The sequence below is a fragment of the Homalodisca vitripennis genome, unplaced genomic scaffold (genome assembly GCF_021130785.1).
Source record: "Homalodisca vitripennis isolate AUS2020 unplaced genomic scaffold, UT_GWSS_2.1 ScUCBcl_1334;HRSCAF=4817, whole genome shotgun sequence".
Lineage (NCBI taxonomy): Eukaryota > Metazoa > Arthropoda > Insecta > Hemiptera > Cicadellidae > Homalodisca > Homalodisca vitripennis.
Window position 1 is genome coordinate 71,794 of NW_025777469.1, and position 25,808 is coordinate 97,601.

The window sequence follows — 25,808 nt, forward strand, 5'->3', positions numbered from 1 at the left end:
GATTTGTGTTGTTTAGCTCAAATAAAAATAAGTAACATTTATTGTACATATAAATGTATCATGAAAGGTTCGCAAGTAGTTTTTTTACTTATTTAAAGGCAGTAAATATAGGGCTTAAACCTAAAAATTTGACAATAAAAGTGTTAAAAATATTAATTCAGTATATAATTAGTAACACAAGAGGGTTTTTAACTATTATCCTAGTTTTATATATTAAAAAATAAAATATTTTTAATATGTCCTAAAAATATGACAGTGGTAGGCAATGGGTTAAAATTCTGTCACATTCAGATCGTAGACTTTTTTAGTTAGGGCAAGAATATAAGGAAACCCCTCATTGCACTTAGTCCTAAAAGGACCTTTTTGCTGTTTTGGAGTAATTTAGGATGGGTGAGGTTGGAGATAGGTGCTGCTTCCTGTCGAGAACCCTTGAGGAAGGTACTATCTCAGTCATGTCGCCTTGGAAGAAGGAAACATCAACTTTTTCCCAGTCTAAGCAGGCAGAAGAAACTGGGGGAACAACCCATGTTTAGGCTTTAAAAACGTTTATGTTAAGAAAGCTGCACCAACTTCAACAGTCATCATCATCCACAGTAAACTAGACCTATCGATCAACCCTTTTTACCCCAATATCTCATAATTTATGGATAGTGATATGTCACTCTGTGACATCCATATAAATGCCCAGATTTAAGTGAGACATAGGTTTTTGCTGTACCCATTATAGGTTCTATGAGCAGATATAAGCCATCCAGAACTAAACCCTCCTAGGGGCAGATCATAGATGCTAATCACATACTCCTAGAACTCTCAAGAATTTTGAAATACCTGTATTCTTGTATGTAAAAAAATGTGCCTTAATACATTTGCCATTAATACAGTTTCAGATGACAAACTCTTTATTTTTAACTTAAATTATTGATTGAATGTACTTGTAGAGAATTCTTAGTCTACTTTGATGTTGGATATTGAGGATGGTAAACTATATTAGAGTTATTCATTCTAACACCTCTGCCAGTCTCTTGAGTAAAATAAAGTCTTGTGAAGATGTCTAGAGCATATGAGTGTAGTGAAGGGATATTAAGATAAGGAATACCATTTTCATCTTAAGTACTATCTCGACTGGTAACATTGAATAATATGATGGTTATAGGATTAATGTCTTATAGTAGTTATTACAAAAAATATTTATTTATGTACTGATCCAATCAAAATGATAGAAATGTGCCTACTATAAATTAGTATAACTATGTTTTATTTTTAACATGATAATGAAACGTAAATTTTGAGTTCAAATCACTGTCAGGTTATTGGTAATGGCTTAGATAAAATTATGTAAATGTGATAAAAATAAAACATCAGTTGAGCCTAATCGATCAAAAATGCAAAGTGTATTGCTTAATTCAATAATTTAACAGTTTTTATGCTGTACTAGTTCTTTAAATAGTCTATAACAGATTAATATAACCATACATTTTATTTTATTAAAGAACTCCATTCCACTGATAGGATGTTTTCTGATGTTGTTGTACTAAAACCTCTTAGAATATATCTTTGTTTATGAATTTATAATAAATTATTTTAATACTGTATAGACTGGTGTCTTTGTTTTTAAAACTTATTTTCAGTTTATATATTTAAAATTAAATAGTTTAACTTTCTTCTATATGAGTCTAACACAAGTTTGACATTTTTATTTAGAATTTTAAATTTATATTATTATTGTTATATGGCTATTATTATTATACTTGTGTAAAAACATTTGGAATAACATTGTTAATTCTGGAATGTAAAGTGATGATATAAAATAAAGTGTTTATTTAATTGTGTTTTGTAAACCACAGATCAAACGGTACCCATAAATGTGAAGACTTGATCTGTAACTGTACTGTTTAACCTGAATTGTTTTTTCCCAATCTCTCTCTGTATAATGTGGGTTTTGCTTAATAAATTATGAATATAATGCAACATATATTTTAAGGTTTAAATTGCAGAATTGTGCAATTTTGAATGAATATATTACAATCTACTAGGCAAATCAAATATAAACGGTAATTTTCAAAATTATATTTATTGAATAATATCATACAGAAACTATACCTTCAACATTTTTCAATGTAGTCTCCTGCATTATCTACACACTTCTGCCACCGATTTGGAAGCTTGAATATTCCCTGTTCATAAAAAGATTGAGGGCGAGTTGTTAACCAATCGCGCACGTGCTTTTCGACGTCTTCATTGTTTTCAAATCGTTTTCCTCCAAGTGATTCTTTCAGGGGCGCAAACAAAAAAATAGTCACAAGGGGACAGGTCTGGACTGTAAGGAGGGTGTTTGAGAGTTTCCCAACCCATTTCTTCCAATTTATCCCTTGTCAACAATGCGGTGTGAGGCCTTGCGTTGTCATGGAGAAGGATGACATCTCTAATGGGCACACCTCGTCTTTTGTTCCGGTAACTGGTTTTTGCTGACTGTAGCATCTGGCAGTAGTAAGCCGCATTCACTGTTCGTTGATCGTGAAGAAAATCAATGAGTAGAACTCCCCTTGAGTCAACAAAAATTGTTGCAAGAACTTTTCCGGCTGAGAGACGAGTTTTGGCTTTCACTGGGCAGCCTTCATCCTTCCTTCACCACTCCTTACTTGCCATTTTCGATTCGGGAGTGTAATGGTGGACCCACGTCTCATCACACGTGACGATGCGCCTCAAAAAATCTTCACCTTCTTCTTAAAATCGTTGCAGAAGTCTCCCAGCAATCTCCGACCTAACCTGTTTTTGACTGAGGGCACCCCAATCCCACGGTGTGAAGCGACCCGTGCCTAAGGGATGCATGGCGCAGGGGTTGTGCGTCGTAAACGGAGCCCTTGGGGGTTGGGCGCCCCCCCAAGCGTAAATAGCCTTACCTGGTCATGCGGGGCTCTGGCTGGGTGGACCGTTATTTCCTCGGTACTCGTGGGACCTTTTATGGAGTCTTTTAATAAAAAACAAAAAACACCAACAGATTTAGATCTGGAAGAACTGCAACGGGCAGTTGCATCCGGCACCCAGGCCTTGGATGTATCTGCCTGTTCTTCTAGCGCTACCACCATCGACGACGATGTAGTACTCGATGATGCTAGCGAAAGGGTTGAGTCCATGGACACAGACACTGGAGCATGTGTAATGGACTACAACCTTAAGCTCCCCTTTAAACTGCGCAAGCGTTGGGCGATGGAGCAGAAGAAGGCCGACGGCACCTGGCTTCCGGACAGTCAATGGAGGAGGCAAACGGGCAAGATGTCGGCCAATGAAAGAAGAAAGATGAGAAAACAGAGGGAGGCAGCACCGGAGGCAACTGCAGGTGCGGTCTCTACTCCTATTGGGAAGAGAGGGCGCTCGGGCGGTTCTTCGGCGGAAAAAACCCCTGCCGAGGAGGCGCCCGACCGCACCTCCTGAGCAAGCAGCGCATGCGACGAGTACCAATCCCTCAACGGAGGAGGGATTGGGAGAAAAATTCAGGGAGGTTCTGACGGGACATAAGCTAGTCTTGGTCCCTACGAACTTTCCTGAGAGGCGCCTCTCAGAGGAGGAGGCTATGGAACTTCGGGGGCGCATTCTCGACGAGGTACTCTCAGCAGAGGGTGTGTGCCTGCAGTTCAAGAGGTGTTTCCCGGAAAGGGGGGCTCTCGTCATGCTCTGTGGCAGTGACGAGACCAGGGATTGGCTGCGGGGTCTGGCTCCGGGGCTGGGGATCGGTGGCCCTGGGGGAATAGGGGTGATCTGTGGGGACTACAAAGACCTCATAAGATCTACCAAGGTCTTCCTAAGGGTTGATGGTCCCATGGCCGAGAAGGACTCTGCGACCATTCTCAAGGCAATAAACAAACAGAATGCTGGGATCTCTGTGTCGGACTGGAGGGTTGTTGGAGATGTCCACACGGGAGATTCCAGAACTCTCGTAATTTTAATGGATGAACAATCTTCAACCACTCTTAAGGGAGGTCTGACCTGTCTTCTTCTGCATCAACTCCTGTAATACCACAATCACAACCATCTCTTGTTCTGACAAGGAGCAAATTGACCCCATGGCTCTTCCGTCGGCCTCGCCAATGTTCTCGGATACTAGCAACTCTTTTTTATAGAGTCAGTCCAAACAGACTCCGCCTATCAAGATTCTGCACCAAAACATTCAATCAATTTCCAACAAAACTGGTCCTTAAGAAGCTCTGCTACACAGTAGGAATGTCGACATTGCTTGTGTAACCGAGCACTGGCTATCTAAAAAACAAACTTTGCTGCGCTGAGTGTTCAGGGGCTATTGGGTGGCAGGTGGCTTCTGCAGGTCTGATAGGATCAGGGGCGGAGTATGTGCTCTGGTCAGTGATTCTTTTTCGTATACCGTTGTGGAAAAGCAGGTTACCTCTCACCTGAACTCAGAACTTAATTTTGAATCCGTCACCATTCACATAGTTGAATTAAACACCACTATCATCACTATTTACAGATCCCCCAGGGCGATTTTTCATTGTTTTTGAAATGTTTTGAGGAATCGCTTAGAATTCCTACATAAACCTGATCTGAGGATATTTGTCTGTGGGGATTTCAATGTTCATTTTGATAGGCAATATGACAGGCCAGTTTTTACTATTTTCCGACATTTTTCAAAGTTTTTTTCAATTAGAGCTCAGATTTCATCAGTTGACCCGCCCATCACCAACAGGAGGTTCATGCATCGATAATATTTTAACTAATATCGAGCCTGACCATGTGAGAGCTGAGGTGGTCCCTTCCTGTTTGTCCGATCATGAAGCACAGCTTGTTACAGCCGTAATTCAGTCAATTACATCTAAGGGGTGTAACTCTGCCCCTTACCGAGTTTTCTCAGACAGAAATATTAATGTTCTTTATGAACTTTTAGATTCAGTTGATTGGGATAATATTTTCTTATACGAGGACATAAATGGACCACTACTCGTTATTCCTCAGTCAAGTATCATCCTGCTTTAACCAGGCCTTTCCTTTAGTCACATCGAAGCGTAAAAAACGTCAAAGGCCTGGTTGGTTGACAGGAGAAGTTCTCTTGGCCAGAGAACATCTCAAAGGACCTGTATATTTTGCAGCGTGACTATCTTCTGAACAGCATAGGATATTGTATAAGGTCAAATAAGAGAAAAACTACAAGTTACTAATTTCATCTCTGAAAACATCTCAGATCGAAAGCCGTCTGAATAGAGTAAGAATGTTGCCAAAACTGTATGGAACATAGTGTCTGAAAACTCTGGAAAGCAAAACAGATAGGAAAAGACATATTCAGGAGCTACAAGATAATGGAGCTGCAGTCTCTGACCCACGTCATATCGCTGAAAATGTTTAACAATTTTTTTATGAGTGCCCACTGGCTAGAACCATAAACGGAACAAATAGTTGCACTAACAGCTCTTCTAAAATACACACCACTGTCCATCAAGTTTCTTCATTAGCCCAACAACGCTCCATGAAATGTTCAATACTATTTCATCTTTGAAAACCAGTTCAACACCTGACGTTTTTGGAATGAGTCCTTCAGTAATTAGACGGGTTGCTTCACCCTTGAGCCCTCCTTTAAACTCAATTTGTTCAACAACTCAGTTCTTCAGGGGAAGTTTCCATCGGATATGAAGCTCTCTAAGGTCATTCCGGTTTTCAAGAAAGGCAGTAGGTCTTCGCCTCAACAGTATCGTCCCATATCAATTTTACCAACCATTCAGCAAAGTCTTCGAACGTCTCATTCATGTTAGACTAACAGACTTTTAATCAGAAATTCCATTCTGAGTGACACCCAATTTGGATTTGTTCCTTCTAAATCCACCACCGATGCTATTGCCCAATTTTCCAAATATGTATTTACTCATCTTAACAATCAGAATCACGTAGCTGGTGTTTTTGCGACCTCACGAGAGCGTTTGATACAGTTAACCATCTGAAACTCCTTAATAAGCTTGAACTCTACGGCATCAGAGGTTGTCCCCTGCTGTGGTTCAGGTCCTACCTTTCAAATCGTTACCAGAGTGTCCAGGTTACCAACTCCTTTTGGTACGGCACAGTCAGATTTCGTTGAGGTCTCCATGGGTGTTCCTCAAGGTTCTATCTTGGGACTCTTCTCTTTGCCTTATATGTAAACGACTTTAAGCTCTTGTGTCCCTGAGGCTCGCGTCACTCAATATGCTGATGACACCACGGTCATTGTTCGGGCAGACTCTTCAATAGCGTTAAATCTTCAATTAAACACTACAATCGAAAAAAATGAAACTCTTGGTTCATTCGCAACAATTTATTCCTCAATGTTGACAAAACATCCATTCTTCACTTTCGATCTCAGACAGTTTCTAAGGGTTTTATTGCTTTAGACGAGGTTGACATCATTGAGGTTGATTCAGTATGTTTCTTGGGCGTTCATCTGGATGCTGGTTTTTCTTGGCGTCAGCATGTGGAGGCCCTTTGCTCTAAGCTCAACTCGATATTGTTTTCCTTAAGATGTCTTTCAAATTTTCTGAAAAGTAGTGCACTGAAAAATGGTATATGATGGTTACTTTTCCTCTGTGATGTCATATGGCATAATGTCATGGGGAACTGCTTCATCTTCTCTGTTACAAAGAGTTATTCAAATTGCAAAAGAGGGCTATTCGTTTAGTGTTTGGGTTGAGGGGCCTGGAGAGCTGTAGGCAAGTGTTTCACCAAGAACGTATACTAACCCTCCCTCCATTTTTTTCTATTCCGTATCAATTTACACTTTTAAACACATTTACCGATTTTCCTACCCACAATCATATATATCCACCAGAAATAAAAATAGTTTAACAGTACCCACCATAGTAACAATATGTTCCGCACAAATCAATAGAATATTTAGGACCTACAATTTATAACAGATTGCCAGATTATTTAAAAAGCCAGCACTTCACTTGCATCTTTTAAAAACAAACTAAAAGACTTTCTTGTGAAAAAACTGTTTTTACTCACTCTCTGAATTTTTGTGCCCCACCCAACCTTACAAGTAAAACTATCATTAGTACTGTTTTTCAATATATTTTTAATTTGTAGTTTTACCAGATATAGCAATATTTTTTAGTATTTAGTTATTTTATACATATTGGACAATTCTCGATACATGTTTAATGTTAATGAGAAATAAATGATTTTGATTTGATTTGATTTGATTTGATTTTGATTTGATTTGATTTGATTTGATTTGATTTGATTTGATTTGATTTGTTCATTGGTGTGGAGCAGGTCCAGCTGAGGGCGCGGGGTGGGGTGGTTGATCATGGGGATCAAGGTTCTTCAGATCAACCTGCAGCACAATAAGGCTGCCTCGGCTGTATTCTGCAGACGCTTCCTGTCGGAAGATTTCCACGTGGCTCTGATACAGGAACCTTGGATCAGCAAGGGAAAAATATCAGGGCTTTCAATGACAGGGGTGAAAATAGTTAGTGCCCAGGTTGAAAATGCCAGGACATGTATTGTTGTAAGCAACAAGGTGGACAGCATTCCTGTTCTGGAATTTTGTTGCAGGGATCTCGCCACAGTCAGGCTGATGGTGGCTGGTACTGGACGAGCCCCGCTAGTTGCATCATCATATCTACCGTATGATGATGCGGAGTCCACGCCCTCCAGGGAACTGGCTGCCTTGGTGGACCATGTTGGGAGGAGTGGAGCGGAACTGGTGGTGGGATGCGACGCCAACTCGCACAACGAGGCGTGGGGCAGCACCAACACCAATAACAGAGGTAAGTTACTTCTAGAATATATAATGTCCCGTAGTCTAATGATTGCAAATGTGGGAAATGTGCCCACGTTTCGCACGAGGACAAGAAGGGAGGTGCTAGATGTGACCATGATGTCGGAGGGTATGGCTGGTCGGATGCATGGCTGGCATGTGTCTGACGAGCCTTCCCTCTCTGATCATGCTCACATCTGTTTCAAGATCGGTGAACAGATGCTGGAAAAAGTTCAGTATAGGAATCCGAGGAACACAAACTGGGTATCATACAAGGAAAACCTCAGGGCACGGCTGGATTCTGATTCCACTAATGGGAAACGGATTCACAGCGCGGCGCAGCTTGACGAATCTGCTGACGGTCTAACTTCTGCGATTGTCGGCTCCTTCGATCTCAGCTGCCCGGTTATCAACAAAAACAGATCAAAGGTAGCCTGGTGGAGCTCTGAACTGGCCTCTTTGAGGAAGAGGGTCAGGGCTCTATTCAGGAGAGCCAAAACTTGGGGCACTTGGGACACCTACCATGAGGCTCTTGCACTGTACAACCGCAAGGTTCGTACGGCTAAGAGGTTAGCCTGGAAGAAGCTCTGCACCGATATTGACAGTGTGCAGGGCAGTGCAAGGCTGCAAAAGCTATTGGCAAAGAATCCCATCTCGCCGCTTGGTAGTCTCAAGGACGATCAAGGTGTTTACATTACTGAGCCGGAAGGAGTTCTGAAAGTTATGATGGGAACACACTTCCCGGACTGTATTGTTCATGAGGGTGAACAACCACCCGAAAGTGAGGGGAGACATGCGGGTCGCGCCACCCATTCGCAGTGGAGTCTGGCGCACCGTATTGTTACCTTCAGTAGGATTGAGTGGGCTATTAACTCATTCAGTCCTTACAAGGCTCCTGGGGGCGACGGGGTGAGACCGGTTTGCTTGCAGCGGGGATTGGACATTCTCCTTCCACAGCTGTGCAGACTGTTCAGAGCCTCCGTGGCTCTCAGGTACATCCCACTATCCTGGAGAGTGTCCAGAGTGGTGTTCATACCGAAGCAGGGGAGGGCGGGCATGGATCGGCCGAAGTCTTTCAGGCCGATATGCCTGTCCTCCTTCCTTCTCAAAACCATGGAGAAAATGGTTGCCAGGTTTGTTTGGGAGGGAGCTCTTCTGGAGCGACCTTTGCATCCTAACCAGCATGCCTACACTCCAGGAAAGTCATGCGACTCGGCCCTGCATCAATTGGTATGCAGGATTGAGAAGACGCTGGCGGCAAAAGAGGTAGCTATAGGAGTCTTTTTAGACATTGAAGGTGCCTTTGACAATACAGCCACTCAGGCGATTATCAATGCGGTCTCGGGACGTGGCGTTGATGGTCAGGTGTGTGACTGGATAGGGGCCTTGCTCACGGACAGGGTTGTTGTTTCAACCCTCATGGGAGCAAGTGTTAGTGCGAAGGCTACGAGGGGCTGTCCGCAGGGCGGCGTCCTCTCTCCTCTTCTGTGGAACCTGGTTGTGGATGACCTGCTGAATTCTTTGAATAGCAGTGGTGTCTTTGCACAAGGGTACGCAGATGATATTGTGATTCTTGTGAGTGGAAAGTTCAACACAACAATCACGGAACTGACCAATGCTGCTCTGAACATGGTGGGAAACTGGTGTGATAAGGTTGGCCTCACCGTCAACCCCACCAAGGCTGCCGTGGTTGCCTTTACCAGGAGGCGACAGATGGAGGGCACTGGTCCCTTTCTATTTAAAGGCTCACCCGTTGAGCTGAAGCCTGAGGTCAAGTACCTGGGCGTGATCCTAGATAGGGTTCTAAACTGGGGACCTCATCTAGAAAGGGTCATTGCCAGGGGTAAGTGGTCTCTAATGCAATGCAGACGTGTGATAGGTGGGCCCTGGGGACTGAAGCCGAGGCTCTTGTACTGGCTTTATGTTTCGGTGGTCAGACCTGCACTAATGTACGGAGCTGTCGTATGGTGGCCAAAAACGGAAGCCAAGACGGTGGTAGCACGTCTGGCGGGTATCAAAAGGATGGCCTGCCTCGCTATCACAGGGGCTTTTCCTAGTGCGCCAGGCGCGGCTCTGGACTGTTGTCTTAATCTCGCCCCCCCTGGACATTGTCATTCGAGCTATGGCCAGGAAGAGTGCCTACTGTCTTCAGCAGACGGGACTCTGGTCGGGCTGCAGCGGTGGGCACTGCAGAATTGGCACTCTGATACAGGAGGATGTTTTGCACATGATCTCTGATCAGATGCCACAAAAGTTTTCCTTTGACAAACCCTTTAGGATTATTTTACCCTCAAGGGATGATTGGTCAGAGGGGAAGCAACCTCTTCCACCAGCGGAGCTCGAATGGTACACAGACGGCTCTAAAACAAAAAGCGGCACAGGCGCTGGAATTCTGGGAGTGAGACCATGTAGGGAGCTGGTGGTTCCTATGGGTCCGTATCCGACAGTCTTTCAAGCGGAGGTCGCAGCCATTATGGAATGTGCTCGTGAGAATCTTCGTCTGCGATATAGGGGCAAGACGATTAACATTTTCACGGACAGTCAGGCAGCGCTGATGGCGCTGGATTCTTGCGCAATCAAATCCAAACTGGTTTGGGATTGCTATCAGACCGTTTCCTTCCTTGCCAGAATCAACATTGTAACCGTTTGTTGGGTTCCTGGTCATGAGGGGATTCCTGGGAACGAAAGAGCTGATGCCCTGGCCAACCAGGGCTCAGCAACAATTATGACGGGCCCTCAACCATTCTGCGGTGTTCCAAGGTGTGAATCCTCTAGGGTTGTCTCGAAATGGATTCGCGCGGAGCATGGGAGAAGGTGGAGGTTGCATCCGGGTTTGAGAGTGAGTAGAATGGAGTGATTACAGTCACTTTCCTCCAAGGTGGCCTCGGACCTTCTCTCATTAAACAGATCAATGTCTTCTAAGGTCATTGGTCTCATTACGGGGCATGGTCACCTGAAGAAGCATCTACACAGAGTTGGCATCCTTCAGGAGGATCCGCTCTGTGGAAGGTGTAATGAGCAGGAGGAGACTGCTGAGCACCTGCTCTTTGATTGCCCTGCAATAGCAAGAGAGCGGTATGCCATCTTTGGTAGCTTGAACAGGGGTGGCGAGTTTTCCCAGGAGGACTTGATAGGTTGTTTTCGGCGGTTTGTTGAACTGCTGAAGTTTGTAGACTGGTAGGCCTCATGGTGTTTCCGGGGTGCGCAAAAGGCCCTTGAGGCTTAAGTGCATGGCAGTAGGCCGCCCCAAGGGGGAAAAAAAACCTGTTTTTGATTTCCGGCCAACAACCTCGGAACCCAGCGAGCACTAATTTTTCTGAAGCCAAGGTGGTCTGTGATTGCAGACTGAACACTCCCGTAGCTGATACCAATTTCCGACGAGATTTCTTGAACAGTTAACTGGCGATCACCTTCAATAAGCTGTCGAACTGCTCTAATGTTGTCATCTGTAAGACTTGACCTTGGGCGTCGACCGTGACTTTCGTTTTCAGCACGTTCTCGGCCATCCCTAAATTCTCTGGCCCACGTATACACTCGATTTTGAGACAGAGTAGTGTCCCCAAACTGTGCCAGCAAACGAATAAAAATTTCCGAAGGCTTAACACCTTCATTTGTTAAAAATTTTATGACGATGCGTTGCGCAACAGATGGATGTACCTCTCGCTCGGTCATGGCTGTACTGAAGGCAGAACACAACGCTAGTGTGAAGCAAGCAGTTCCCCCCACTCCTATTAAGCAAAACGACAATCGCCAACAGCCGCATCACGTCCGAACATGTTTGGTACAGTCAACAGCAAAATTACCGTTTATATTTGATTTGCCCTTGTAATTAACTGACACAATAACATAATTAAATTCATCATCCATTCCGGCTCAAACAGAAGAAAAGTAGATTTCACATATGGATGTTCTGAAAATATAAAAATTGTGACACATTATTAGAATAGAAAGTTAATTTGTGATCCTATGAAAACTCCAAAGGTATACCAGTTAATATATTCATAATACTTTTAAATATTAAAAAACTGTGTCATCTCCAAACTTTACAAGATGAAAATTGTCATGAAATTAGTAAATTCGTTTAAAAAAAAGTGGTCTTGCTTTAGTTGTAGTCAGTCAGAAATTATTGTTTTTGGACATGTATGTTGCTTATAATACTCCTACGTTATTTTATAATACCTCTTTAGATGGAAGGGCACTATTTGTAGTGTTTGTAAAGTTCTGCTTATTAGGTTCTTTGTTACAGGTAGATATAATTCACCATTTTTCAAGATATATTTGCAATACTAAATGTACATTTAAGAGTGTCAAAAGTCCATATTATTAAGTGTTTGCTGACCGTACTCCACCTCAACAACAAAACCCTCAGCAAGTCCTAAATGGTTAGAAACATTTAACAGCTGTGTTGCTGCTGTCCCAAGCACAAGGATATTACTCCTTTCTTTAACACCATCAATGAGGGAATCAAAATAGTTCTGCATTACTTCGTCTGAAAACCAAAAGTATCATTTTGTTAATTTTGTTTACTAAAATTACTGACCTGCAACTGTAAAACAGCAATTTCATTTTTTAATTTCAATATTTTTTATTACTTGCATCAAGACCTACCTGAGTTTGTCATACTTAAAAACCATGTCACCCTTTCAGTAGGGGGAAATGGATTTTACATACAAATGTAAGATTTTTACATTTGCCTTGCAAGATAATTAACTGTTGTTTTAAATCATCAATCTCATCACTGGCCAAATCTTGAATTTTAAAAGATTTTTCCTCAGACCTTAATTCTTTTTCCTTTTGTAGACTTCTCTGCAATGCGCCCATTTCTTCCATTAATTTGATATTATTGGAAGTAGCCAGAGAGTAGGTTCTCTAATTTATGTAGAGAAATTATTTTGCTAATTAGTGTTACAAAGTTCTGCAATATTATTGTGTGTTACCAGGTAGATATCTCACTGGTGGTCAGTCAAGGCCACCCAGTCCCATCTAGATTGTCAGATGTTATCTGCACATTTGAACAGATGTTACAGTGTCAATCACCGTTTCCTAACTGACTAAAGTTGTACTTTTAAAGTTTTATAAATTCTTCACTACAATAATTTGATGTTAGAAGCATTATAATTTACTTGTTTTACTCTAACTCACCCTGCATTGAAAACATGTGGTATTTTATGTACTTCAAATGTCACTTTTATAAAATGTGTCTTGAGATAAAATGTAAGTAATACATTACAAAGTTTATCATAAGAAATGTAGTTTATACCTACATTCTCATTATTCACTGTTAGATCCACCAAAACAACATCCTGAGGTGAAACAGTGCACTGTTATTGTTACTGTATGTTACTTGGTTATACAAAATATGATTTGCCATACAATAACTCCTATCACAAGTGCGCACACACACACACACACACACCACCCCTAGAGACCTGAGAATGACAATACATACTGCTATTTGGTAACACTGAACACAGACCTGTTGAGTAGATAGGTTTGTGCCACTGCTGTCAAACAAGCGATATCAACCTTTTTACTAAACAATTAAGATTTGATTTCTCCAATTTTTTTAGATATTGACTGAAAGTTTTGGTGTACAATGCATATACCAGATGAGTTCTTGAGTCAATAAAGCTAAACTCCTTATGATGGTTTCGAACAAGATGAACACGCTCACAAAGTAATTTCTATTTAAAAAGTTGTTAAATATAATAAGAGGAGTGTGTGTATGGATAGAGAAATAACTATTTGAAAATTTTAGTTCAGGAAGCTTATGCTTACTCATCCCGACCAGCCTAGGTACTCTTTTTTTCTGCCCACTACTTACACAATATCCTTCTTACTTATTGATTGTACCAATAAACACAACTTTTCCAAAACGTCCTATCAGTGTGCCAGGATAACAGTATTCTAGAACATTATATTGAGGCTTGGAGGGGCTGAAATAGTTCCACCAGATTCCTTACACAGCTGTCACCAATAAGGACTATCTTACTATTTACACTAGATATTTCTTCTTGAAAATACAGAACATAGCTTGACGACAAAAGGGGTTTACAATATTTATTCTTGAGGCACACAACTTTTTTGTTAGCATTTTTATGACTCTTAGCCATAACTAAAATCTTCATCCTGTTTTTCATATTTTTTGTTTAGAAAAATACATTTTGGAAACTTTAAAACTTGGTCTTATTTTTGGTCAATAGTAACTAAGCTACAGTCGTGCCCTTTGAAGTCAGGCCTAGTATTAATTGGATCTAACATTATATTTATTTTTAGATTAAGATCGGTATCTTGACCTTCATTCGAGCGAAAGTCTAATGTGAAGACTTGTAGTTTGTTTCATAACTAGTACACAATTAGAATTCAGGTTAGCAAGCCTCTTGTCAACCTCTTCATCTGTTAAATATCTACCACTACCATTACAAGATGAATTCAACAATGATCCCATAGTAAAATATATATATTAACAGGTTTATCTGACTGTTCGTCTGTGCAGTTTAAGTCTCACTCCCATGCATCCCTCATGGAGCTGATATTTTTATTGCAATAAAAATACAGTTGATACAAAATGGGTAAATAATTGGAATATAAAATAAAATCATTTTTAATCCAAATTTATTTCAGAAAATTATAAATAATGCAATTATTTAAAAACAAACAGAAATGTTGATTTCTCCGTACATTAAAAGCCGTAGATTATATGTAAAAGGCACAGCAAAAGCATTGATAACCTATTTATGAAAACTGTTAATAATACCAGGACAATTCATTTATTTGCATACAGTAATTTTAAGATAAATAAACTGATCAGAAAATATCTTCTCTTTTCCTTTGTTAGAATTTTTTTTTGTAATAATAACATAAATATATTAAAAAATTTTCTCACTAACAAGTTTACAATAATTTACATAAAATCAATTATTGTTTTGATATTAAAAGAGGCAAGACAATAGTAAGATTTATAAGACTTGTTATAATGTGATTCAAGCTCTTACTTCATCACAAAAAGGTGCTGCCAATGATTTAAACCACATGGAAACTGACATGTTTATTAACTTGTTTCAACTTCTTGCCACCAAATTAGATATCAGATACAAAAGAAGAAAGCAGCCATTTTAGAGGGGCATAAAGGAAACCAAGTTTGAACCCTACGTACAATACATTGCTAGGGAAGTTGTCATCATTGCTGTAATTAAGTTTCAAGATCTCAAGTGCACTACTCAACATAATTGTCATGTTTCTCCTTTAAGAATTGTTGCTAATGAATGAGCTCAAAGCTTTCAAAATCCAGGTGCTTCATAAATTAGTTTTATGGTGTAATCTTGAAATATTTTTAAGTCTTTAAAAAGAACGTCAAATTATGATTAAGTACTTAAAAAAGAGTTTTTCACAAGTATTTCTAGATAATTATAGCTTATTCAAATGTTCATTTAAAGAGTAAACTTTACTTCAAGAAAATAAGTTTGAAATAAAAACAATATTCATTTAAAAGTGGTGAGACTGGATCTGATGAAGAATAATAATGTAATAACATTTAAAATTTGATAATACACAAAATGTTCTAATTTTCTGAAAATATGATGTGGTACATGTTTTGATGAAGAAAAACATTATAATTGATAAATGTGAATAGTATAGAATAATTTCCACTACGCATGTTTAAGTTATATCTAAATGTCAACATAACATGTACTATAAAAGAGAAATACTTGCATGTTTATATTTATCAACTAACAATCAGGATATTCCAAAATAAATTACACAAGTTGATTAATCCAACAATTCTGCACACATTTACTTATATAATCACAAATTTACTTACAAAATACATAAAGAATATACTTAATAAGACTAATTATATCTACAAAATCATAATATACAAATGTAAAATAAAACCACTGATGATAAAGAAATATTTTCCACAATACTACAGGTGCCGGCATTGTTTTTTTTACACAGCCTTCCCTTACGTGTTGTGATGTGCTCTTTGTTTGCTTGGGTTTAGTCTCACCAATCTGGACTTTATGCTGTTCTTGACAAGTTCATCGCCACACTATAGCTTTTGCACATTTTATCCTTATGTATTAGAATTTTTTTACATCTGAAGGAGAGGGTTGATTTCAATCAAACATATGTTCTATTTTTGTAACATACAACAATAGTAAATGTCCAAAATCCTTTCATTCTTTCAAATGACCTATATTCAATAACACAGACCAAGCGATCATTTCATCTTGTAACATTCTTTGCATTGCAGATTCATCACTATTACCAATACAGAAAAACAAAATACACCACTGAAATAAACATTTCTTTCCGATTAATGAGGTATATGAATCATGATAATGGTATTGACACATGAATTAAAACAGATCTGTAAAATGGGGACACACCAAATCGATTGTAGTCCATTGGCATTTTTTGTGTGCAGTTTAGATCAACTTCAATTGTCCATTGTTAGTTCAAGGGTAAACCAAAAACATAACTCACTTTCTTTACTCTACACACCTTTATCATCTAACTGGTTAACCATGTATCATTTACTCCTTATTATTCTCTTATCCACATACATCAATGAACTGCAGCTTAACAATCAATTGATTTAACACTCAAAGTGCTATATTCATAAAGAGGAATGTTTATGCTGTGTTACAGATATTACAGGTTTATTAAATATTTATGTTTGTAAAGTAAAACGTACGAAAGATTCCTTTATGTACTGACAAAACTAGAAGTACTAATTTGGAACATTGTGAGAAGTTCAGTCAGCATGGTGAGTATCAGCTGACACTATCAGCTATTAGTGTGTTTTACTTGGTATAATTTTCTGTTTTTAAAATTGTTCTAATTTTTGTTCATGCTTTAGTGCAACATTTGTTACTCAGAAAAAAATTTGAAACATTTTGTATATTTTGGAATTTAATAAAGTTTCAATAAAAATACCTCATCAATTATAACAATTTTTGCTTGTTGCTCTTGATCATCTCTCCAGCTCATAGCTCCTTAGTGGATGAGTTCACAGTCCAGTATATCACCCTGCCTGGTTTCACAGTTTAGGTATTGGTCCGCCATATTATCAAAGCCGAATCAGGGCAAAGTGGTTCAAGTTACCACTGTGTCCCACCTCTAACCACTTCCTTTATGAGACATAATTTGCTAACTGGCGCTTCGTGTACAGCAAATTTCATGTCAGTGGTTGTAGGCGTTAGGGTGCTGAAAATTGACGTTACTGCACAAATGTTTTGCCACAATATTGCCTACAGTGGACGTTGTGATGAGGTCCTTGGTCTTTTGCCTATGGTTGCTTGCCTGTCTCATTCGATAGAGGTGTAGTAGAAGACATGGATGAGCCTTCATTGTTGGCTCTCTAGGTATTTGAGATTAGACCAATTGGACCCTAGTCCAGCTGGGTGTCTCCTGGCATTATGGTGTGGCCCTCTCATGCAAATGTGTCTACCATCCTGCGATGGAGCCCCAGTGTACATGATAGATGTAAGTCCTACATTGTCCTGTGGATGAGTTAGGTTAGTTGTCAGTTCTTAGATTTTAAACGTTGATGTGTATATATTTTATTAGCATTAAAAAAAATCATTTCTAGCCTAGTTTTAGTATTTAGAGTAGTGAAGGATGAAGCCTGTAAATTTTTCCTGACTGTTATTTGTTGAATTGTTAAACTAAAATTAATTATTTAATTTTTTAATATTTTGTCATTACTAGTGAGACTTGCACCTTTTTTGAAACTTGTTAAATAACCATTCAACCTTTTAGATTAGATGATAAAATATAAGAGCAAAACAAAGCCCAAAAATATTACTTCAAAGGTGAAAATTAAAAAGCGAATTGCTTAGTTGCGAGTATTGTTTCTACCAAAATTTTGTATGAACGCGAAATCTGAGCGGTGAAAAAACACACTCAGTAAGTTTTTACTTAACATTTATGTCACTTTTTAGTTTTAATGCTGCTTTTTTGTAAAAATGGAATAAAAGTATAAAAACTGAATAAAAGTTTTATAATTGGCATAAATACTTAAAACATAAAAACACAAAATTACTTTAAAAATCCAACAGTAACCATGACAACAATGTCACTTAGTTCAACTATTATAACAAACTTTTACATTGTTAGCCAATTTAACTGCTATTTTAAAATCCCCAAATTGCCAGGATTTTGAATGACCTTTTCCTTTAAAAATAAGCACCAAAAAGTGCAAGAGGCAGCCAACACAAGATGTTATCAACTTCTTCTTGAGATAATAATTCAGGATTAATACCACACCTATGTGAAACAGCAAGTAAAATTAAGAAATCCCAACAGAACTTATTTTATTGTTATTTGTAATAACTGGGGTATAGATCACAACTTAAGTATTTTTTTTCCGTTTGGATAGGACAAAAAAGTTAAAGAAACCAATTAGAGTTGCATACTATACATGAAGTTTGTTATACTCCAAATCATAGCAGCACAACCAGGAGATTTACTCCAAAATACTTGAAATGCTATTACTATTATTATTAAGTATTGCTATTTGGGTGCAGTGATTTTAGTTATTTTCTTATGTTACTCTTGTTCCAAAGATGTATAAAAAAAACAAAAGAGATTTTTTTCTCACAGAAAATTCCTGTAAGACCCAAACTAGTGTTATTACTTTAATCATTACTTGAAAGTTTAATTTTGTGTTAATTATTTGGAAATAATCAAAAGTTTGTTGTAAAATAATCATTTACAAAATAACATAAATAATGCCTGGCTGAGATATTTTTATTTCTTTTTAAGGTTAACTAATAATTATATTATACTATTTACAGTAGGCCATACCCTTTTCTAGGTGCAAGTAAATTTTTTCTTCATTTCTCCAAAATAAACAATGAACGGTTTGACAGTTATTTTTACATATACAATAAAAGTTACAGAGTTCTTAGCCCTTCACACGCCAGTAATAAATCCAATAATTTTCCTGTAATGCCAAAACAAGTACAAATTGTTTGTTTGTTAAGCTTAAAGCTAATTTTTTTTCATAGCTAAATTATAAAATGTAAAAGCAAAAAATGTATCAAACAGGGTATTTTATTTAAAATTAGCGTATTTAATAATACAAATAAAAAAGAACTATTTACAAAACTGTTTATTTCAAAAATATTTTCTACTTCGTTGTAAAATTTTACTATAAAATAAGAGAAATATTTCAAACTAATCACAACACTACCACATGATGAAGAATAATAACGAGATACGAAGTAGACATACACTCGTGACAACTGAGAAAGGAGTCATTCATGCCATGGATAAGTTTGGTTATGGCTCTGGGAGCAGGTGGTTGGAGTTAGACAAAGAGCGCTCGAGTGCAGGACGTTTATATATACTTCCTTGGCAACCGCAATAAGCATGCACCGGGCATTGCATTTCGTAGGCCTTTTGTGAACTACAAAATTCTCCAAGAGAATCTATAATATCGGATATAACTGTATTTGGCGTTTTGGTCAACGTCTGCCATTCTAATATATCAATCTACAGCGGTGGGAAGGGTTAAGAAATGCCATGTAAACTTTCAATGTACATTTAAGAAAAATGTAATTAAATTTCTTTTCTAAGGTAGGTTATAGAACCCACTGTTATAAAACTATATAGTTTGCAACTAAAAATTGTGAGTTATTGCCTATATTGTAATTTAAATCTTCATGTTCATTACCTAACAAATTAATCAGACACAAGAACTCAAACTGAAGTTGTTTTTTCAATTTCGTTCATTTAAATTTCAATACCTTTTTAATATATCATTGGAGATTTAACATTAAAATGCATAGTTTCATTTTATAATATTTGCAAGACGCATGGTAAAATCTAAAACAGTTATAGGCATTCACAATATGCTTAACAACTAACTAAACAAAAACAACATGAATATAGCTCTTAAAATACAAAAATATATACTTTGGAATAATAAATTAAGTAAGAAACTAGGCAGGAGAGTCGACTAGCTGCGAAGCTTCTGAAGCCTACTCTGCATCTCTTCCAACTCTTCTGGGTCCTCGACCTCAGCAGAAGTTGACTCTGTGACTGACGCTGCTGGTAGACTGTCTGAGACCACGGCCGGTGCTTGACCCAGTGCTCCAGCGGTCAGCTCCCAGAGAACCTGCCGCAGATATGCATTAGAAACAATTTCACATTTGCATGATACAAATATATAATTTTACCTCTACCAATCATAGCTAACTAATTATAAAAAAAAAGCTGATCTTGAAGATTTTCTAGCCAATATTACAGGTGAAATACTTCATTTGCTGCTGAACCACATACAGGGTCTGTATAATAAGTAACCGGACTGACTTCAGGAAATTTTTTATTGGCAAAATATGTACAATTTTTTTTTTAGAAATCTTCAAAGTAGTCCCCATTGGAGTCGATAACACGCTGATACCGTATTTTCCAATCCCTGAACGCTCCCTGGAAGTCGGCAACCTCGATGTTGTCTAGAGCCCTCGTCGTAGCACGTTGAACGTTTTCCAGAGTCCCGAACCGCGTCCCCTTAAGGTGTCTCTTGATCTTGGGGAACAGAAAGAAGTCCGGTGGTGCCATATCCGGGCTGTAAGGAGGCCGTGGCAATGTTGCCCTCGACTGTTTTTGCCAACTGTTCGGTGACGAGTAGGCAGGTGTGCGACGGTGCATTGTCGTGATGGAGAATCCACGAATCGGCAATCTCCGGACGGATTCAGTGAACCCGGGCGGTTAGTCGACGGAGCACCTCTCTGTAGTACTGGCCGTTTACAGTTTGACCGGGTGCCACAAACTCTTTGTGAACAATGCCTTTCACGTCAAAGAAAGCAATGAGCATCGACTTCACCTTCAATTTGCTCATGCGCGCTTTTTTCGGTCGTGGTGACGCCGGTGTGTGCCACTCCGAACTCTGCCGCTTCGTCTCAGGATCGTATTCAAAAACCCACGTCTCGTCTCCTGTAATAACGTGGTTGAAAAACTCTGGTTCGGTTTGCAGTCAATCAAGGATTTCCGAAGCGACAGCAACACTTCTTTTGCTCATCAGTCAGGTGTTTGGGTACCAGCTTCGCGCAGATCTTCCTCATGCCCAGATCGTTCTTAATAATGTTTTGAACGGTCATCTTATCAATTCCGACCTCATCTGCGATAGCCCGAATGCTCAGATGACGATCACTGTTCAACACATCACGCACTTTTTGCACATTTGTGTCCGTGTGACTCGTTGATGGAGGACCGACGCGCTGTTTGTCATGGACGTCATCGCGGCCCTCCCGGAAATTTTTGTGCCACTGAAACACCTGAGTTCTGGACAGAGCATCCTCACCGTAAGCCTCTTGAATCATTTGAAGAGTTTCCGTGGCCGTTTTCTTGAGTTTGACACAAAATTTAATGCTAAAACGTTGCTCGATCGTACTCTCCATTTTCACTCCGACAGGGTAACTGAACATGCACTCCGCTCTCGCTCGATACTAACTCTCCAAGCGCTTGGAGGCAACTGCTGCAGCCCGGTTCCCTTTCACTAGACCCCCCACCACCACTACAGCACCAGATACCGGTTAGCAGACGCTTTGATGGAGCGGGGCAGGCTCAGTCCGTTTACTTATTATAAAGACCCTGTAAATTGATTAACTTCTTGCAAGCCTCAAAATATAGCCACTTCTTTAGTTCTTATTTAGTATACCACATCTCTATGCTTTGTGTGATTTGCAAATCCTGTGGAGGCAATTATTTTAACTTTTTTCTCCCCTGTGAATGTGAGATGCTAACTGTTAACTATATTTTTCTCTATAATACATATTAATTATAGTGGAAGAATTTTTTTTTAAAGTGTAGTTTCATTCATTAATTATAAAATGAAGGAGATAAGGGAGTCTCTTTGAAGTCAGATTATAAGGATTCTGTGATAAGTTGTCACAGGAAAAATTATTGAAGATTGTAAACAAGCAAAAGCTTATGCTGTAATGGCCTATAAAACAGCAGATATCACTGGAAAAGAACAGCTTTCTATCGGATTGTGGTTTTATGATGAGAATAAAGAAAAAATCAGAAAGGAATTTGTAGACTATGTTGAGCTAAATCTCAAGACACCCCTAAAATCGCTAGTACAATTAAGAGCTTTTTACTTGATCAGAATCTTTCAACAGAGAATTGTGTTAGATTTGGATTTGATGGATGTTTTACAATGACTAGAAAAGAAGATAGTGTATAGTCCATTTTGAGGAAAAAGTACAATATATCTTTCTGCTCCATCCACAAACTAAATCTTGTGGTCAATGATGCTTGTAAACTACTGGAAATAAGAAACTTAATTGCAACAGTTAAGATTACAATATCCTTCTTTCGTGAGTCACCACCCCGTAGAAATACAGATCCTTATCTATAAAAACCATGAGACCAGATAGTTTGAGAAATACAAGAGCATTAGAAAATTTTCAGCAGAATTAGCGCTAGAACATCTCTTGGTCGTAAGAAACTATGCTACAACAAAATTTGTCTAACGATTGCACTGTGCAGTTACTAAACCAATTTTCTTCATAGGTTTAATCATGATTGCAAAGAACTTGTGATGTTGGAACCCGTTGTGAACGCTCTACAAAGTTAAAAATATGGATTTTGACTATGGTGAGGTAACATATTGGTTAAAACTTTGATGTTATCAAGAAGGACGAAAAGAAATTGAATTTGTTTCCAATGAATTACTTAAAAAATAACATAATATCACAGAGATACAGCGTTCAGTCCACGAATTGTTTAAAAGAAAATGCACAGAAGTAGTAATCCACCATCTGAGACTGCAATTGAATACTAGAGTACTGGTCATTGATCATCTTTTATCTTGACTCCTTAAATTTGTCATTGAAATGTTAGATTTTCACACGAAAATACACCTGCTACCTTATCCTATCTTCATCCTTCATATATGCCAAAACTTACTTCAAAATATTTGGGACAAAATACAAAGTCTTTCATTACATTTTATGAGTAGGGTGATATTTTTGCAGAATTAGATTTGTGGTATAATCTGTCAAAAAAGAAAAATTTAGCAGGATAAAAATTGAAGGATATTGCAGTGGCTGTACTTTTGGAGGAGGCTAATATTATCGCCCTGGAACAAGGAATGCACTCCTCATTTTAAGTGATTTCTTATCCATTATGGCTAATGTTGAACAATATTTCAGTACCCTTCCAAGAGTAAAGACCTGGCTGAGAAGTACAATGAGAAAGGGCAGATTGAATGGGTTGTGTTTGATGGGTATATTTAAAAATTTTTAAAGGAAAATCAGGATAGGATTGAGAGAAAAATATACTAGTATAAGACATGTAACTAGAATACAAATATTTGTTTCAGGCAAATAATTGTAATAACATAGTTCATAAAGCAATTTTATAATTATACACAATTTTCTTTAAATTTTGGTTTGATACTTCTTTTGTATGCTAAAATTTTAAAACCTGAACGGCCTTGGCTTGCCCTCTCCCCTAGTTTTGATCCTGGGACTTGAAAGTGAGTCTAATGGTGTTTTCTATATTTTATGTATATTGATAATATACATTTTTTCAGATTGTCACAGTTCAGAAGTGACGGCCATACTATGTTCTTTAAAGTCAACGAGTGGGATGCTCTTAGCACTCCAATAAACTGGGGCCATAACTTTCCTAGCTGACAATGTTTTCCTTCATTCTTTTTATTTTTATTTTTAAATTCATTGGTACTTACGTAACAAATTGACTAGTTTTAGAATACATTTTTCCATATTTGTAAATAAGCTAAATTGAAAAACAGTATTTTCTTTATTCAGTTTTAATATGCAGTATACAAAGGCCAATATTTTATAGTAACTACTGAAAAATCAATCTGTACTTTACAGATATAGCCTATTATTGCTGCCAAAGAACTAAAGGTTTGCTTTTGAAACGAGTAACTAGTTAGTTAATAAATTGTTGAATGGTATCTGATTCCTCCTATTCATTTGCCACACTGGTAAGACTCAAAGTCCTCTACGTTTCTCAGGTATAAAAAGGTAATGCACAGAAATTTCCTTTTGAAACGAGTAACTAGTTAGTTAATAAATTGTTGAATGGTATCCGATTCCTCCTATTCATTTGCCACACTGGTAAGACTCAAAGTCCTCTACGTTTCTCAGGTATAAAAAGGTAATGCACAGAAATTTCCTTGTGAAACGAGTAACTTATAATAAACAAAACACATGGTTATGACCTCACGATAATGCAATGAATTTGTTGAATATTCTGATAAAAATGTCTCCAGTCCTTAGTATATTATGTCGCAAACCAGTGGAACTGAACACAGTAAGCTGAAGTTATCTCCAAATCATCTTTATAAATTCATACATAAAGAAATAAGATTTATTGACATAAGAATTGAGTAAACGGAGTACAGAAATCAAGAGTACTGGTATATCAAGAGTTTACAATATCCTTTAACCAGGAATGGGCTAAAAGTATTAAGTTACAATGGTTTTCTTAATTGATTTAGAAAGTAAGTTTTTAGATGTTACTGCAGTGCTACTGTATGTGTACAAGAGTTTTATTCATGAATTACTCACTAACAACTTAACAATTAATTTTTCTAGCTAGTCAATATTTATCATTAGATTTACAATAGAAATAATTCAAATAATGGAATAATACCAAATTTTATCATGCAATTATAAAAAAATAAGTCAAGTAATTGTGTTGTTGCGAGAAAATACTTGGTATTATACAGTTGGTGACATTCAAAGGTTAATCTAAAAGTTCAGTTAAGAGCAGTTTAATTTTACCATACAGCCCAATGGCAATGGCTGATTAACAATCACTGAATTTGCTCAATATAAAATGTTCTGTTGTCAGTTTTTGAAGTGTTTTATAACAAGAAAATACTGTAGTTTTATGGCTACCATTGCCAGTGCAAAGTTACTTTTAAGAGATTTCGATAATCCATTAATTGGTGTATACTTATTTAAAAGTGGATAGAAACTAATGTAAACAATGTTTTTGTACTTTCTTTAACATTATATTTACTTTTTCTTGTATTTAGAGAAGATTATTCAATAGGAAATAGTGCATCCATGTTGAAAGATAAATGAAAAATACTTCAAATGTTACATGGAAAACATTTCTTTGTCATCAAAGAAACTGAAATAAGTTTATATCACAACTTGTAAACTTTTAAAACAAAATGTTTTGTTTCAATATAATTTAAAAAATAAACTTTATATTCCATTCTACAGAGGATATAGTTAGAATAAAAACACAAACATCATATAAAAACACAAACATCATACTATACTACTACTAAAGTATAAAAACCTGCTATGTAGAAAAATAAAAAGTGACTAGAACAAGAAGAATAATACAATCTGTGTGAATGCTATTGAAAAGCCTCTATGTTGTCAATGTAAAAATGTCTAAGATAATTCTCACCTTATCCACCTCCTCCTGGGCTTCCTCCTCCATATCTTCAATCCCGTCATCCATCACTCCCTCCAGTGTTTCCTCCATCATCTCCTCTATGATGCCAGCCTAAAACAAATATTTCCATAGAGTATTACTACATTATACTTGGAGAAAGAAGTTAATTTGTAGAAGTTGTCTCAAAAGAATAGTACTCATTTAAACTATTAGGGTAAAAACGATTAGATTTTGATCAAAGAAAACCTGGGCACTATTAATATCCTCTTATTATCAAGTAAACATACATAGAACATGGATCATGAATATATTAAAACCATCACTATTAGTTTTGGTAGTCTGGCATTGGTCTATTACATCTTACACCTTGTTACAAATACTAAACAATTACATCCATTGACTTAGGCTGAAGTCTTTGTCTTTGCCATTGGTCGAACATAGTGGTCACATCTTTTGAAATATTTGGTGTCGCCATTTATTTCTTCAAGACATAAGTGTTACAAAATGTTGAATCGCCATGTACCCCTATTTCTTTTCTCTGATCAACCAACAAAAACTGGGTGTCTGGGGAATGGGGTAAATTCATTTGGTGAATGAGTAATCACCAATGGATAAGGAAAGTCAGGGCAGCACTGCCTCGTTGGATCTCACTCAAGACCAATAATGGGTA

The 25,808-nt window shown here is 37.8% G+C and overlaps 1 protein-coding gene across 1 annotated transcript; it reads right to left on the minus strand.

Moving 5' to 3' along the window:
* Positions 1-19,184: 19,184 nt before the first annotated feature.
* Positions 19,185-25,276, minus strand: LOC124371389 (charged multivesicular body protein 3-like). The gene is made up of 2 exons (XM_046829720.1): positions 25,151-25,276; positions 19,185-19,862 (listed from the first exon to the last, which is right to left on the minus strand). The coding sequence occupies exons 1-2, from the start codon at positions 25,229-25,231 to the stop codon at positions 19,704-19,706; spliced, it is 240 nt and encodes a 79-aa protein (XP_046685676.1). The 5' UTR covers positions 25,232-25,276; the 3' UTR covers positions 19,185-19,703.
* Positions 25,277-25,808: the final 532 nt, after the last annotated feature.

What these genes read in the sequence shown, in the direction of transcription:
- LOC124371389 (XM_046829720.1), bottom strand. Translation starts at nt 25,231, where the DNA reads ATGATGGAGGAAACACTGGAGGGAGTGATGGATGACGGGATTGAAGAT. An exon ending in CCCAGGAGGAGGTGGATAAG is followed by an intron (nt 19,863 to 25,150) that starts GTGAGAATTATC and finishes TATCTGCGGCAG; the next exon opens with GTTCTCTGGGAGCTGACCGC.